Source organism: Protomyctophum parallelum, assembly GCF_964188405.1.
Source record: "Protomyctophum parallelum genome assembly, chromosome: 17".
NCBI classification, from domain to species: domain Eukaryota; kingdom Metazoa; phylum Chordata; class Actinopteri; order Myctophiformes; family Myctophidae; genus Protomyctophum; species Protomyctophum parallelum.
Genome location: NC_139719.1, coordinates 37,140,940 through 37,158,922, shown reverse-complemented (window position 1 = coordinate 37,158,922; position 17,983 = coordinate 37,140,940). Strand labels below are relative to the sequence as shown.

General features: G+C 45.3%; 1 protein-coding gene across 1 annotated transcript in view; it reads right to left on the bottom strand.

Moving 5' to 3' along the window:
- Window positions 1–17,983, bottom strand: part of snx29 (sorting nexin 29) — a 161,455-nt gene that overhangs the window by 57,200 nt on the left and 86,272 nt on the right. Inside the window, exons 16-18 of the mRNA XM_083787959.1 lie at window positions 6,053–6,169; window positions 4,540–4,595; window positions 4,263–4,344 (exon numbers count right to left, since the gene is read on the bottom strand). Coding sequence (XP_083644085.1) covers window positions 4,263–4,344; window positions 4,540–4,595; window positions 6,053–6,169 — 255 coding nt within the window. The remainder of the gene's footprint in view (window positions 1–4,262; window positions 4,345–4,539; window positions 4,596–6,052; window positions 6,170–17,983) is intronic.

The following is a 17,983-nucleotide window of genomic DNA, read 5'->3' as shown; positions in this document are numbered from 1 at the left end:
AGTGCACTAGGGGACATTCTAAAAAATAATTATTTCCTCCAGTCATTTCATTCACTGTGATCAATCACCTGCACCCGGCTCACCTCAGCAACAATGGCTCCAGTAACCTCAGCCATCCGTTACGACTGTCTCACAGACAATCACTGCCTCCGCGGGGAGCCATTAGACTAATCCAGCTCAGAGAAACACAGCTTCAATAGTCCAGACAGGACTCTATTATGGCCTCTGGACAACAGGCTCACTTAGAAATTCCATTAAAATCGATAGCACGCGCTCGAGAATGTTTGGATACAACATAGTCAGTTGATCTATACTGTTTATCTGAAATTGCAGGTGCATGGGGACATGTGATTGTTGCCTAAAGCCAAGACGTGCTATTGGAATATTCCATGCTACACGAGGTACAGTATGAGGAAATAGCGAGAGAGAACCGTGTGTGTGTGTGTGTGTGTGTGTGTGTGTGCGCGCTCAAATGTGCACGTGTGTGTGTGTTAGAGGGAGATTGTGCACTGCATCCTCCGTACATACGTTCATGCAGAGCCTTGAACAAAGCCATTATCAGGAAAAAAATGTTTCTGTGATTTGTGGTTTCCACAGCTCATGAATATTTGATCAAACATCAGGTGACACACATGTGCGCAACGCACGCTCCAACCAACAATAGCAATGGTTCAGCAACCACTGCTAACATCATGCTAGACAACGCTCCCATTCTGCCAAACGAATCAATCGTGGTGTAATAATTGCACCACGTCTCTGTATGTACGTGTATGTGTGTGTGTGTGTGTACTGTATGTCTGTACGTCTGTAATCCACGTAACTTGAGAACCGCTCGCCCGACTGACTTCAAATTCGACACCACCACAGGGAGTGCAGTGCCTGGCCTTGAGTCGGTCGAATACACGGTTGTCCATAACCGCCACAAAAGGCTCTGGTCAGGCTCTGCAGGTGGACCTAATGAGCCTACTGTAAGTCCCCTCACCTATATAATTCCCAGTCTCTGCCTCAGCCAATTTATTGCCATGGCCACACCTGCCATTTGATTACTTAATACTTTTACTGCCGAAGCCGCAATATTGCAGCTTTCTAATTAAGACCCGTTGTGTGCCGAAGCCGCGATATTGCGGCTTTTATCGCTTTATATCGATATGAAACGGTTCCGCTGAAAACCAACTTTTAGTCCCGGTTGCTAAGCAACGACTTTGTCATCCCCAGTACCAGGAGATGTGCGTGCATATCCCATAGGGTCCCATTAGAAGTAGGATCTTCTTTGGCTGTTATCTCTGAAACTACAAACGCTGTGATTTGTGATTTTTCTAATGCTAATTAGATTAGAATTACATTTCTTCTACTGTCAGTCTGGGAGACCGGATGTAAATGAGTATTGATACAGTCATTTTCGCTGGCAGAAGCTCCAATGACCACTAGGCAGCAGTCAAAGAATAACCAGTCCACTTTTCACAGTCAGTTTGCACTCTTCAGACATTGTCCACACATTATCAACAGCAGACCCACCCACCCCATATGGCCATATATGGTCAGCCCATATATGCCCATATACTGATAACATATATGGGCATAAAAGGGATACTATACTGGCAGACAGACAGATACTGAGATCTTCATGTATGACCACAAAAGGGACAAAGACAGACAGTTAACACATTTGATGCTGTTGACTGGGGTAAATTGTGTGCAATGCGCGGAGCACTCTTGACGATGACGAGTATGCTCGTCTTGAGGCGTTTGATATCGCTATAAGATTGCCTTGCTGCTATTCCATTTGTTTAACCGCTCCGGTTGCTGTGCACGGTTGCCAGGGCCCAGCCCGCACTGTGTCTCATTATCCATAGCCATTCACTTCTGTAGGCGTGATCAATGCCATTTGGCTATTCTGAGTGTCCAAAGAGCATTTACCATGCATCCAGGTCTTAAGTTAAGTAATAAGACCTGGTACTTAAGACATGCAAAATACAGCCCTCATTGTGTTAAAACGGGTGCTATGACAAAATCAACTGTCGACTAAAATCACATATTTAGTCGACTAAAACTAGACTCAAAAACCTTTCAGCTGACTAAAATACTGCATCCACCTCCCATTGTCCCCCGTTTTCCTACTGGTTGACTCAATAAATAAAGAAATACATAAATAACAAAAGTAATGATTATAGTAATGATGCTGTGACGCTGTGATGATGCCTGTTTTATAACAGCATTATTACAGCATCTTACACCCATCTACAAATATGAAATACATATTTCCCTTAACCACAAGGAACAAGATTATTTGGCCAATTCTACACTCTGATATAGAAGTACAACTACTGAACAACTACTACTTTAACCTCCCAAACAGCAAGGCATGAAAACACAATGCACCCCACTGCTGCAGACCAAATATTCAGACAGACCAAATAAGAAAACTTCTTACGTTAACACAGCGACACAGCATTTCCACCAAAGCTTTGGATAAAAAAGCCAAAGCAAATTTTTATCACCTTGGTGCTGGAGTGTTCCATGGGGGGAACCGGTTCGCTAACATTTTCTCCGTGCTCGTGAACAAAGGAAATCAGCAACAATTTCATTGTGCTGGCTGCAGCGTCTGACGACTGAAGGAATTACAATATCACGCCTAATGCTCTCAGTCACAGGAACAGGGCCCCACGTCTCAGGCTGGAATAGTGAATTTGCATCACTAGTCCATACCTGTTCGGGGATATGACATACCCAATCTCTACCTCTCTCCCTCCCTTTCTCTCTCACGCGGCTCCCCTCTTTCTCTCCCCTCTCTATCTGCCACCTTATATATAACGGGTGTCCCCTGTCAGTCACTTGGTTAACATTACTACTCTAATGCCCGGTGTCTATTTGGTTTGCACATTGTGTGGAAAGAACTGTAGCAGATCTATCAAGCTCACACAACACTGAATGTACCGGGTCTGTGTCTCATCTTACTTGCATGAGTGTGAGATTGGTTGATATTGTGGGCCTGGTGGCTCAGCCAGTACTTTATGACCCGGGCTGGTCGCGTTGAGTGTGTGTTTCTCCGTGTGCATGTATCTTTGTGTGCGTGTGCGTGTGTGTGTGTGTGTGTGTGTGTGTGTGTTTGTGTGTAGGTATGGGGGGGGGGGGCTAGTGTACTACTGTTTAGGCACTCGTGTACGACTGCCTATGTAGAATCCTCTCCATTTCTGTGCGTGTATCTCAGAGTGAGTGTGTGCTTATCTTCCTCTGTGTGTGTGTGTGTGTGTGTGTGTGTGTGTGTGTGTGTGTGTGTGTGTGTGTGTGTGTGTGTGTGTGTGTGTACGCGTGTGCGTGCGACGTGCGTGCGTGCCAGTCTCACTTTCAGTGTCTACGTCTCGGGAGGGAGCCGGGGACCGCTGCTGTGTGAGAGCTGAGGTGTGACACCTTGTTAATGTGAGAGACATGATAAAACAGCTACCGGGGGAATGAGGGGCTCTCGTCTGCGTCGGGCGACAGCCTGACAGATACAAGCACACAAACCATCCCAAAGCTTTTCTGCAGTTCCACTTCGCCAAAAAAAGCACAGCACTATTCCTGCTACTTTCACTGGCATCGGCCACAGGAGGCTATTTATCACATGGGAAGTATTATACTTCATTCTGTGAAAATAGCAGCTTTGCCCCGCAAAAAGAGTTGGTGTTGAGGGGGAAAAAGGGGCAGACCTAGTAGAAAGCTCTGGGGAACCAGGGCCACAAGTATAGGGTATAAGTGGTTTTACACTATACAGACGGCCACATTATATGTAATGGCCGCTGGTAACCGACCGACGTTTCCCTGTCCGATGCCCGTCTCCTCCTGGTATTGTGTCGAGATGTCCTTAAACAAGACACTGAACCTTTAACCCCCTATGAGCATGATGGTGCCCTGCATGGCTGCCTCCGCTGTGTGAATATGTGTGAACAAGTGGGTTGGATATAAGAGTAGACAGCCAGGCTACCTGTCAGATTGATTCATCAGTAATATGCGACTGCACAAATGATTGATTGGCAACATTAACTCTTTGGCTTTTCAAGTTAAATTCTCTTCCAAATATGAAATGCATTGAGTATATATAAGTATGTTTGGTGGAAACATTTAAATTGTGACCATTCCAAAGAGGTCAAACATCCGCCGCAGATCATTACCCCTAAGGTCGGTACAGGCGTACACACCGGGTCAAATGTCAGCAACACAGCCTTCTCTTTCTCTCTCTCCTCGGAGCAGAGCAAACACAGACTTTTGATTGGCGTTACTGTTACCTGGTAGACATGGTAGGCGTTGGCAGATCTGCCCTGGAGGAACACCGATGGGATCCACACGTTGATTAGAGCCCGCTGAGCCCTGAAGGACAAACACAGGCACACATTTGGTCATTATTTCATGCTATATTGGTAGAGAGAGAGAGAGAGAGAGAGAGTCTGAAAGATGTACAGCTCTGTAGCACAACTGCGCGCACAAAATGGCAGACCTACAAGTTCACAACTTGTGTGAGCTTGTATGTCTGCTATTATTGGCGCCATCAGGCTTTAGTCTTACGTGTCAAAGTCTGAAAGGCTTGGATCATCTGACGTCTGGCTCAAATCACCTGGAACCTAGAGATTGAGAGAGACAGAGAGATACATACAGTAAATATATATCCCCCTACAAACTCACAGGGCCATGAGAACAGGGCCATGAGAATTGCATGTGTGCCTGTTGCATATGTGTGCCTGTTGCATATGTGTTTGTTTTCTGTGTATTGAATATCGCTTTAATCATTCTGTATCCTCAAGTCAGTGTAACAGCCCAGAAAAAAGTATCCTTGGCTGTGCGTGCGTGCGTGCACGTGAAAGAGAGCTTTTGCAGAGACTATGTCACCAGTTCCCAAAGCAATCTCCCCCAAATGTCCACAGAACAGACCCAGAGAGAGAGAGAGAGAGAGAGAGGAGAGAGAAACTAGGTCTGGTCAATAGCTCTAGGCATATTAACAGCATGCTGGGATTGTGACCAAATTCAAATGAGTGGTCCAGCAGAGTAGGGCTGAGGCTAGGGATAAGAGGTCCTATCAGGAGCCTGGGGCTTCCATCAACACTATACGCACTGCATGCGTGTGCACGGCGTGTGTGTGTGTGTGTTAGGGTTGGGTGACGATACGAATACATCGTCAATCGCGAATATACGAATCCAATTTTCCGGGACGATTTAGCCCAATTAACCTGTAAAGTGTGAGCAACATGTGAATCAATTTGGGCCAGAAAAGTAGTAACAGCGGCCGGGTGGAAATCCTCCCGTTATAATGGTATGCTCCCAGCCTCCCACAGTCCCCGCACTCAGCAGCATCGTGGAACGGCATTTACGGCAGCCGCCAGCCAGAGTAAAGGCTGGGAGCCTGGGAGCCGAGGGAGGCTGTAGCCTACATGTTGTTTAAGCTCCGGAGTCCAGACCCATGCAGTTTAATAATATACAATCACAACAGAATGCACACTGCTGTCTCGTGTCTCATGATAAGCATCATAGGCTACCCATCGTCATGTGTCCAAATCCAAAAGAACAGATATGTAAACTGTCGACACGCCATGCACTTTGTGAACGGGGACTGGAAATAAAGTTCTGCGTCACTTCAGAGGAATTAAAGGGAGCTGCTCTCATCACAATCCCAATGCGCCACCCGTGAAGTCGGGGGGGGGGGGGAATAAAAAACAGTCTACTAGTGTTAGTGTATAGGCTCGGGGATCATTCGTTAGCTTAGCGTTTAGCTTAGCGTGTAGCCCCTACTGGTGCAACCCACTGATTGAACTTCATCTCCGCCTGTAATCTAAGTTATTTTTATTGACAACGTGAACGAACCCCGACACCAGCGCTGCTAAAATAGACAGATCTACAAGCTCTCAACGCGTAGCGAACGGCACTGCAAAAACAGGCAGGACGCGGCGCCTTGAGAGCTTGTAGATCTGGCTTTTTTGCGACCTGCAGTGAGCTGTTCTCACTTTACTTTTATGACACGAATACATCGTCAATCGGCGAATATTAAAAGAAATTGGCATATTTCCCAATGTGTGTGCGTACTCACTGGTCCTCTCAGGTCGATGAGTTCCTGCCTCATGTGGACTATAAGCTGGTCCTTGGCCATGAGGGAACGGTACAAACGCTCATTAAACTCTATCAGCTCACCGTGCATCTCTGCCACCTGCGTGCACACAAACAACAAACAAACACACACACAAACACACACACACACACACACACACACACAATATGGACATTAATTTATTTACCACGTACTGTAGAAACATAACACACGTGTACAGTAATGGGCACGAAAGAAAGACAATGAATGATCAACACACAATCTTTAATTAAAGGACACACGTTAACCTTAATCATAGGTACGTACCGGTACTTTCCACCACTGTCAGAAAGACAGAGACAGAGAATGAGACAGAGAAAAGGGAGATGACAGAGAGACAGAGTAGAGGTGAAACAGGTTCATACCCTTCCAGCCAGATTGCTGTCTCCCTGCTAATCAGTGGTCATCAGCTGTAACTAACCTTGACACTGTGTGATGTAGGTGCGTGTGTGTGTGTGCACGCGCATGTGTGTATGTGTGTATTTGCATATGATATGGCCAGATAATGGCATCCGTGCGGGCATCCCATTTCCTACGCCAACTTAGCAACCAGCATGAGCCAGAACGCACATCTGCTCGCGCGCACGGTTGTGCGTGCGTGTGTGGTTTGTGTGTCTGCACTCTGCCACCTGTGCACGCGCCCCGTGTGTGTGGCTGTGTGTCTCCCCCTAACCATCCTGGACGGAGTGGGACGGTCGTGACACACATTGTGCTGTTTGGGGGACACCTGCTGTCAAAGTGTGTTTGGCAGAGCAGAGTATGGTGGCAGACAGCTGAATCTGCTGTGGCTCCATGCTAGCGCTGCACCGCTACTAGCCACTGGCGTCATCAACCACATTAACTCTGGCATCCCTGTTTTGGGCCGATGGCCATGTCTGCCCACATGCCAGATGAACGCCATGTCTGCCCACATGTCAGATGAACGCCATGTCTGCCCACATGCCAGATGAACGCCATGTCTGCCCACATGTCAGATGAACGCCATGTCTGCCCACATGTCAGATGAACGCCATGTCTGCCCACATGGTCATGTCTGCCCACATGGCCATGTCTGCCCACATGCCAGATGAACGCATACCAAAAAGGTAGAGATGAACGATACCATTTTTCAGTTCCCGATAGCGAGGCGATTCCAATATCTATAGCTTGTGTATCGTCAATATTATCATCATACATCATCTCATTCTGGCCAATCACAATTTGCGTCCTCACTTGTCCGTCTTCACTTTTCTGCCCTCACTTTTATCTTCAATATGTACTTTGCTCAGCCAATCAAATCATCACTATGCGGTGATCAGCCAATCACAAGCCAATGGGTTTACACAAACCCGGAAAGCTGGGAATAGGAGGGGCTAGCGCCCCTCAATAAAATAAAATCACATCCGTGTGAAGTGAGGGTCGCTCTTATCATCATACATCATCTTGGGGGGGGGGGGGACATCAAAAGTCATTAATAATTGTTAACGTGCAGCCCCAAGAAAGTTAGTAAACTAATAATGGCAATAGTACTACAGTAAGAGTATAAAACAGTAGCGCAACATCAACTGAAGCAATCAAAAATATATTACTATTATGAAATATCATCATGACATGTGATGAATAGCGTGGTATCGGATCGGCATAGACCGTCATATTCATTGATACCAGTATTTTAGGCAGTATCAGCAGCTTTTATGATACTGTGGTGCAGTGTCTGTCTACCTCCACACCAAACACACACACCAAACACACACACACACGCCCTGTCCGTGTACTGTGTCCACTTCCAAACGAGCCCCGCTAGTTCTTTGACGTGCTTCGCTATACAGTCCACGTTGAACTGAGGCAGTTTGCTTTTACTTCATTATATAATTCGGGCACTACAACTGGTATTGGAACAACTCTACCAAAAATAGCCTGGCTAATAAGCCAGACCGAATCAGCCGAATCCTGCCGGCGGATTACGGTCTGGAGAGGCTCAATTGTACGCCCATTTCCTACACCAGATAACTGGGGCGGCCAATCGGGACACGGTATGCAATATGGGCGGGCTTTGGTACAGTGACTTTCAATGCTTGAGACCTTTGACTGACAGTAGCTCTGACCAATTGCGTCAAAGATAAAATGTTTGAACCCCCCCCCCCCCCCCCCCCCCGGGAAACAAGACCCATGCACAGCCTCTCCAGACTCAAATACCACACGACTGTGTGATTTGAGTCTGGCTTATTAGCCAGGCTATACCAAAAAGGCGTCGGTACAGTGAACTACACCATGACACAGTCTGTATCATCATCAGGTACAGTGAACTACACCATGACACAGTCTGTATCATCATCAGGTACAGTGAACTACACCATGACAGTCTGTATCATCATCAGGTACAGTGAACTACACCATGACACAGTCTGTATCATCATCAGCTACAGTGAACTACACCATGACACAGTCTGTAACATCATCAGGTACAGTGAACTACACCATGACAGTCTGTATCATCATCAGGTACAGTGAACTACACCATGACAGAGTCTGTAGCATCATCAGGTACAGTGAACTACACCATGACAGTCTGTATCATCATCAGGTACAGTGAACTACACCATGACACAGTCTGTAACATCATCAGGTACAGTGAACTACACCATGGCAGTCTGTATCATCATCAGGTACAGTGAACTACACCATGACACAGTCTGTAACATCATCAGGTACAGTGAACTACACCATGACACAGTCTGTATCATCATCATCAGGTACAGTGAACTACACCATGGCACAGTCTGTAGTATCATCAGCTACAGTGAACTACACCATGACAGTCTGTATCATCATCAGGTACAGTGAACTACACCATGGCACAGTCTGTAGTATCATCAGCTACAGTGAACTACACCATGACAGTCTGTATCATCATCAGGTACAGTGAACTACACCATGACACAGTCTGTAACATCATCAGGTACAGTGAACTACACCATGACAGTCTGTATCATCATCAGGTACAGTGAACTACACCATGGCAGTCTGTATCATCATCAGGTACAGTGAACTACACCATGACACAGTCTGTAACATCATCAGGTACAGTGAACTACACCATGGCAGTCTGTATCATCATCAGGTACAGTGAACTACACCATGACACAGTCTGTATCATCATCAGGTACAGTGAACTACACCATGACAGAGTCTGTAACATCATCAGGTACAGTGAACTACACCATGGCACAGTCTGTATCATCATCAGCTACAGTGAACTACACCATGACAGTCTGTATCATCATCAGCTACAGTGAACTACACCATGACAGTCTGTATCATCATCAGGTACAGTGAACTACACCATGACACAGTCTGTATCATCATCAGCTACAGTGAACTACACCATGACAGTCTGTATCATCATCAGCTACAGTGAACTACACCATGACAGTCTGTAGCATCATCAGCTACAATGAACTACACCATGGCAGTCTGTAGCATCATCAGGTACAATGAACTACACCATGGCATAGGGCTGCCCTGGTATCGAATGGGCAGCCCTATGTATTAGTTGGCTTGGTTTACATGGTTCTGCCCTACTCTCTGATGCCCTGAGACATCATGGCTGTTCCTAGCGTGGCAGGCATTCATCGCCTTTATTAACTGACTCTTAAATAAGTTGTTGGGAGGGAAAATGGAATTAATTTTAAGCGTGACGGGACCCAATTAATTCTCACTGAGAGGGAGCTAATCAGTTTCCAGCCGTGGTTCACTCTCACATTCTGTGTGTGCACATTTTGTATGGAATGGATGTGTAACCCCACTACATGTGTCTACATGTGTTTGCCAATGCCTATGTATGTCTGCTTGTGCGTGTGTAGTGTGTACATGTGAGTTATGAGTGTCTGTATGCACGATTGCACGTCTACATGTGTTGGTGTGTCAGTTCACTTTTTGTCCTATGCTACTATGTGTTAACATTACATTTGGCTCAGTGTTCTGTTTTGGGGAATCATTTTGAGTTTCCCTGTGTATGAAATCTGCCATACAATTCACGTTGTTGGGCTTAACTTTTTTCCCCTGCAGCACCTAATAAAACTGCTCAAAGTTTTCAACCGTGTCATGTCTATGTGCACTACATTTATTTTGGTTGATTTTTTTTCTCTGTGGAGCTAAAGCTTGCCTGGAGCCCCACAGAAAAGGTGCATGGGGCTAATTGCGGACGGCAGCTGCAGGGACATCTCGCACAGACCAATTTAGTGAGGAGGTTCAATATGCAAAACCACAGTGACCACCAAGTCACAGAGGAACTAGACTCCTAGAACTAGAAACTCAAAATGCAATTTGGGCCACATCTATGAATGATGGACAAAAACAAAACAAATACATTAACATAGAAAATAATAATGAAAATTGTGATACATAGTTTTTCCTTATTGGTCCTATATCCTGTATGGTATGAATACAGACAAAATGTGGTTTGCAACTTTGCATAGAATGAAGTTAAGTAAAACCTCATGACTTAAATTAGGATTTTTGTCAGTATGAATTTGTGATTTGTGAAACAGCATTAAAGTTTCCTAAACAATGAACTAATATTTAGGACGGTGATGTTTAGATGCTATCATTCTATTTTTCTAGATTGAGGCATTAATGTTATGACAAATCCAAGAGCATTATGGTTAAAACAACTAACAACTGAAAATAGCCGATCTACAAGCTCACACAACACAGCTTGTAGATTGGCTATTTCCAGTACAAGAGATGATTCTATAGAATCCACACCGGCTGCTGTGGAATCCCGATGACTGAAATCAGTCGTAGCAACTGAGAACTTCAATCCATGGGTTTTTGCCAACAGGTGCAAAATGGGCTTTTTCCACATTGTCAAGCCAAGGAGCTGAAAGCATTCCTGTAGCTACAGTGTGTTTCTATGTGCGTGCATGCACGGCCATTGGACATGCTGGAGTCGTGGAGGATTCCTGTCAGATACAGTACCTGATGCAGACACATTTCACTATTTCTCTCCGTCTCTCACCCTCTGTTACGCTCCCCTTCTGTCACTCAAGTCAGTAATCACACACACACACCAGGGGGGCAGTCAGACAGATATTTTGTGAAGCCTGAAACTCCTGAAAGTTCATATAATGGCCTGTTGTGGCGCTGTCACTGGACCCAAAAAAAACCCATAGCCCCATAGAAGTCCATGTATTTGGGCCCAACTTCACCTAGACTGTATTACCTTAATAAACATGGTCATGAATACTTTCTGCTTCCAGTCACTAGTTTAAAGTCTCATTTCTAATGTCATAATATTCTTTTTGGAAAATTATGGTCCCATTTATAAAATAAATGACCATAAAGTCGCGTATGTTCTGAGGGGCGTGGCTACCGTTACTGTCTATGATCGGGAGTCCCCACCCACTCGAGTCAAAATAAAAACCAACGGAGAAGAAGGGGGGAAGTCCCGCCTCGTTGTCTGGGCAGCCAATGGCCAGCTGGGCCCAAACGGAGCCAGTCAATGGCCAGCTGGGCCCAAACGGATCTAGAAAGATGGCGACTTACAGTGCAGGAATAACAGGCTTCATTTTACGTCCATGTTAGACCCGGGGAACGCTTTGTCCATATTTTTTACAGTCTATGACACACACACACACACACACACACACACACGTATGTACATATACTAGTGTATAATCTCAACAATGTCACCACGTCCTCTTCAGTTCACAACCAGCCTCTCATCTCCTCACAGCCTCTCATCTTCTCTCTGTGCCCGTCCTCAGCACCCTGCTGTGGCTAGCCATGGCTACACAGTATATCATCTAAGCTGAACTAAGCTAAGCTGGCCTGAATAAAGATCTGAAGAATGAGAGATCTAGAACAACAGAGAGACAGACAGAAAAAGTCAGAGTGGAAGACGGATGGAAAGCCAGAGACAGAGGGGATAGCATGAGGACAGACGGGGAGACTGTCTCATATACACACAAGCTGTCTGAAGCCACTGAGGTTTTCATGCTCAAACAAGACGTCTTTAGAGTGAGCTGTCTTCAAGGTTTTGGACTAGGGGTGGAGCTCGAAACCCAAGCCCATTCCAAACTTGACAACAAATGTATTGAGTCCCCGGTATCAATATGCTTTAAGCTTATCGAGCCCGTTATTGAGCGTAGCGGCCAATGACGTCAAATGAAATCAACCATAAACATGTCGGTTTAAAAGTGTATTGATACCTGCCAAGCAGCGCTGCCCGGGTAAAGAAAAATATGCTTTTAAAGTGACGGTTCACACATGAACCAGTTAACAGTTTCTTCAATATTATTTTCCAAAAGTAAAAACGTAATTTTCCTTCTGTCTGTTAGAAAGGTCCTAGGATTTGAGGATTTGAAGTCCCTAGTAAAATGTAAAATTCTAAAGCTGAAGAGACATGGATATTTTATCGATTCATACAGTAATATAAAGTGTTTTTAATGATTTGTCATCTTCATTTAATTTTAGATGGTGGTCAGAGTCACTCACGACTTGCCAATAAAAAAATATACTGGTTCTGTCAAGAATTTGTATTCTCACGTATTTCCACAAAATATTAGAAAACGCTCAACAGTGGGCTTGATAAAAGCCCGGATCAATAAGCGGGATCTGTAAGGTACTCATTATCAATAAAACATTCAAATTTTTGGCGATGTTACTTTAGTTCAAAAAGTTGTGTGCAGCTATGCCAATATGTTCTATTTATTATTCAATATTTGAGCCTGCTCAGTTTTCTGTTGCTCATGGCAGGTCAGACAGACTCAGGATGGTCTGATTGAAACAAATTTCAATCACATTTTTTCCTCGCCGTCGCTGTATGCCAGGAAGGGATTGGACAGCTGGTGCACAAGAAAGAGTGCCCTGAGCAGAGAGAGTGGTCGAGACGTTTGAGTATTTATGAACAGATATTAATAATATGAATAGAAAACAAAATAGGGCTGATCCCAGTCTCTACAAAAATATTATTTTGTACTTGTTCTGAGCAATCAGGCGTGTCAACCCCGTATATTGTGATGGACACTGTTATGCTCCGCTGCTCTGATCAATAAATAAATACATATAAACAGGAAGAGTATAGGAGGGTAAAGGAATAGACATCATCATCATACCCGGACGTTATGCAGGTAGGCCTACTGAGTGGCAAAAAACCTCTTTTTGGCCTCGACAGCCCATACATCCAAACAGAAAACTGATTGCATTAAACAACGTTAAACTCACTTTGGCACTCATTTTATGCACGTGCATACCCTCTATGAAAGGAACAGATGGACAGAGTGTGTGTAGTCACTCACAGCTATATATACACTAGGTCCCATCAAACAAGCTTTTTATCAAACAACACAGAGCTCTGCATAGGATTTGGATGTTCTCTACACCCCGATGTAAAACCCGTCAGCTTATAATTCCAGGCTGCTTTCATGTGAATGAACAGGGCGAAGGCTTCAGAAGAACCGTGGCCGTCTTATCGTCCCTGTTTACAAGCTGCCAAAGGCATTCGGAGGGACAGCGATTGTGCCACCGCTCAAACTGGGTGGTCATTTCTTATGGCACCTCTTCTGTGTATGTGAATATAAACGATCTGAGAGACTGCTTGAATTTTTTTATTTTCTTCCATGCTTCCCATTTGAATTTAATGGAAAATGACCCTTTATCAACATGCACGTCTGCAAACACCTAGCCTTCGGTGGGTTGAGTCTTGGGCTTGTGTGGAGATCCCACCCCTCTCGCCCTTAGTTCTCATTCATTCCGTGAGGAATTAGCCAAGCGTGGACAGATAGGCAAGATCCATAATTTTAACATGTTAGGCTTTGAAGCAGAGGTCGTTATCCAGGGCGACCTACATGAACGGCAGCTGTATAATGAGCTCCAGTTCCTGATTCACCAACATTAAAGCTACTAATAGCAAGCAGTCAGTCACAAGGGTCACAGTAATCATACAATGTTCCTGTGATACTATATATAAAGGTTTCATGACATTATATTTTTATTTATCTTTCGTTTTTCTTTTAGGTTTTATGACCTCAATTACACCCCCACTACCTAAACTTTGAACATTCAGTGGATGTTCTGTGGTCTGGGGTTTTCTCTGTGTGCTCTGAAGCCTTTTGAGCTGCAATGGAAACAGGCAAAATCCCTCAACAGCGACATCTGCTGGCAAATTCTTATGTCATATAATTTGTGGACTCTTACCTCACAGTCCACAGGCAAATCAGAGCACATAATTGATTCAGAAAACCTAAAAGAAAATATGAGAAATTACAGAAACCTTTTGTCTCCACCAGGCCGAAGGCATGGGGAGAGAGTATGTTTTGCACTCCGTCTGTGTGTGAGTCTGTCTGTGTGTGTGTGTGTGTGTGTGTGTGTGTGTGTGTGTGTGTGTGTGTGTGTGTGTGTGTGTGTGTGTGTGTGTGTGTCTGTCCGTCTGTTACCAGATAATCACCGTTAACCTGGTTGATGCCAAATTTTGCACACACTCCCTGGATGCCAACGATGAACCTCTGCCTCAAATTTTCCAGAACGGCCTGTTATAGCGCCACCAGCGGCTAACTTTTGTAAAACACATTTTTTTATTTTACTCCTCCAGATTGCAGCATGCAATTTACGCGAAATCTTTCACAGACTTTTCTACTAGGCTGAGGAATATATCCCACCCTTTTCACATTGGCCTGTTATAGCGCCACCGAAAGGTGGATTTTTGCTAAACACATTTTTTGGGAAAAAGATTATCATCTAATTGCCATCCAAGGCGTTAGAACGCCTATTATAGCACCACCAGGAGGCCACAACCTCACCTGCCCTGGTGGAGACACTTTATCTAGTTTTTTATGTCACAATCCCTTTAAGACCCAAGGATCTCTCTCACAAGCTCACAGTGTGTCATAACAAGAAGGGAAGCCTTCTTGTTATGACACACTGTGATCTTGTAGATCGGATAGTTTTGGTGCGTTACATCCACGCGCAACTTGCATCAGAAGGCCGGGACAATGTGATTCTGTGTTTCCTCGCTGTGCTTCAAGTACCTCTTACATGTCAACAGTCTAAATCAGTCTACGTATATCCACTGCATCATTTCGGAATTGGAGCTCATTGATTTCAATTAATTAATTGATTGATTTCAATGAATTGACCAAAACCGTCCAGCGCTGGTCAGCTGAGTCCGACTCTGCCCTACAGGACTGTTTTGAGTCAATGGACTGGACAATGTTTAATGAGACTGCAGAGGGAAATATTGATGAATATGCTGACAGCGTACTGTCAGTGATTAACCCATTCTGACCGGGCACCCATTTTGGTGTTTAGCATCACGTTATGCTTTAGCTATTTAAAAATAGCAGATCTACAAGCTCGTAGCGCGCCACCGAGTGGCGCGCTACGAGCTTGTAGGTCTGCTATTTTTGAAAAAAATCGAAGAGCGACTGACATTTCTAGAATCTGATCTCAGGTCAGAATGGGTTCGTCAGACCAGCGTGTGTCCAGTGGAAACCTCGTATGAATCTGATCTCAGGTCAGAATGGGTTAAGAAATGCATTGATGATGTAGAGCCCCACTAGGACCATCAGAGCCGTCCCAAACGAGAAGCCATGGTAAAACAGTGCTATGCATGGGGCCATAATTCAGAGAGACATGGCATTCAGATCTGGAGATAAGGAAGAAGAAAAACGCTCTCACTACTCGCTCCGCACACTGAAAACTGCCAAAAGGGAATATGGTAAGGTAGGTAGGTAGAAGAACTCCTCGTTTCAAAGGGAATATGGTAAGGTAGGTAGGTAGAAGAACTCCTCGTTTCAAAGGGAATATGGTAAGGTAGGTAGGTAGAAGAACTCCTCGTTTCAAAGGGAATATGGTAAGGTAGGTAGGTAGAAGAACTCCTCGTTTCAAAGCGAATATGGTAAGGTAGGTAGGTAGAAGAACTCCTCGTTTCAAAGGGAATATGGTAAGGTAGGTAGGTAGAAGAACTCCTCGTTTCAAAGGGAATATGGCAGGGTTCCCCAATAGGCGGCCCGCGGGCCATTTGCGGCCCACAGAGCGACCCCTTGTGGCCCATGAAAGAACTTCCAAAGAAAAAAAAAATGTTCCCAGATATAAATGGCATTAAATGGGGTTCAGTAGCCTCTGCATGTCAAACTGGGCATCCTTTTCAAATGGGGTCTTGCCCTGAAAATGAATTTTCAGGGCAAGACCTCGACCTCGCGCGTGCAGACTCGGCCCCCAGCCTGGTACGCTAGTCAAAATATGGCCCTTGAGGAAAAGTAATTGGGGAACCCTGGAATATGGTAAGGTAGGTAGGTAGAAGAACTCCTCGTTTCAAACAACAGCAAGGAGCTGTGGAAAGGACTGGAAACCTTGACTGACTTTAACAGCCACCCCCCCCCCCCCCTGCTGTAGTTCCAGTCAGTTCGGCCACTTAAGCTGGGCATGCATTCCCGACTTGCAACAATAATTAAACTAAATACGGTAAATAAAAAAAAGTAAACTGGGTTCCTGTCTGGGCAGGTTGTTACCCCACCTCCTCTCCGAGGCCGAGCAGGGGTCCCAAATTCTAATTGCCAGTGGTTCTTATGTAATTGCTATTCTCGTTTGTTGTTGTTGTTGTTTCGTGGATAATTAATGAGCCTCATGGATCAAAGGGAGGCTCTGTCGCCCGACCCGCACAACCACCGCCGCCCCTGGGACCCAGCGACCCACATCTCCGCCCTGCGCAGTTCACTTGCAACCGCGTTTGCTCCTTCCAACAGTACATTTTGAGAAAATAAAATACGATTTTGATCAGCTGCAACAGTGTAGTCTGTGTGTGTGTGTGTGTGTGTGTGTGTGTGTGTGTGTGTGTGTGTGTGTGTGTGCGCGCGCGCGCGCGTGTGTGCGTGTGCATGCACGTGTGCATGTGTGTGTGTGTGTGTGCACGCCATCGTGGGTGCGTGTGTCGGGGGGGAATCCTTGTGTGGGTGTGTTTGCTTAATTGGGTTTGACTGCAACGTCTGCCAAAAATCTGGGTTGGGAGGATCCTGCCCATGAGCTAGAGACGGTGAGCTACTTTGAGCTAGTGTCTGGAGACCGCGGTAGAACATGGTGACACTCTTATGATGCAACTGGGAACCCACTTCTTACTGAATCTGGGTGTTCCTAGAAAGCAGCACACAGACCAGTTCACTGTTTATCCCGTCAACAGACATCCATATCAAACTAGCTTATGAGTTAGGTGTCCTCAATTGTGAATCAAGATTGTGAGGTCGAAGAGAGGCCAGGGTGATAACAGGTAAGCTTTTTTTTTACACCCTAGCATTTGCCCTCTTTCTGTCTCTCTCACTCCTCCCGTCTGTAATTCTGGAGCTGGCGAAAACATCGGGGAACTCTGATTATAATACTTGTTGACTCTTCTCCACTCCCTCGACTTGAGTGGATTGCATGGATGCGCAGTTGTGAGTAAACACACCACTTCACACCTTCTACACAGCTTTACAAAGCTTCCTAGTGTCAATAGCATAATGATCATAGGAGGCCTTAAATATGTTTCACCAGTTTCAATCGAAACGGGCCTCCACCCTCAGGGGGCCTCAACAAAATAATGATGTCATAGGTATGTGGGGGCCTCATATTTGGTCTTGAAATGGGCCTCCAGATTCCTAAGGCCGCCCCTGAGAACACACAAACACACCAAGCTGGCCATACGTGTGGAAGACCCATAGATCCATAGACCCCAAGGTAGCCGCAATGAAGTAATACATATAGCAATATAGTTCAAAGGTTGCACTAATTGGCGTCGTTAAGGCGTGCATGGCAACAGTTTGTGTCTCGTGTGATTTCACACCAGAAGATATAAGATGATGCACCGTGTTGAAAATGACTGTAGAGTAGATGTCGACAGACAGACAGACAGACAGACAGACA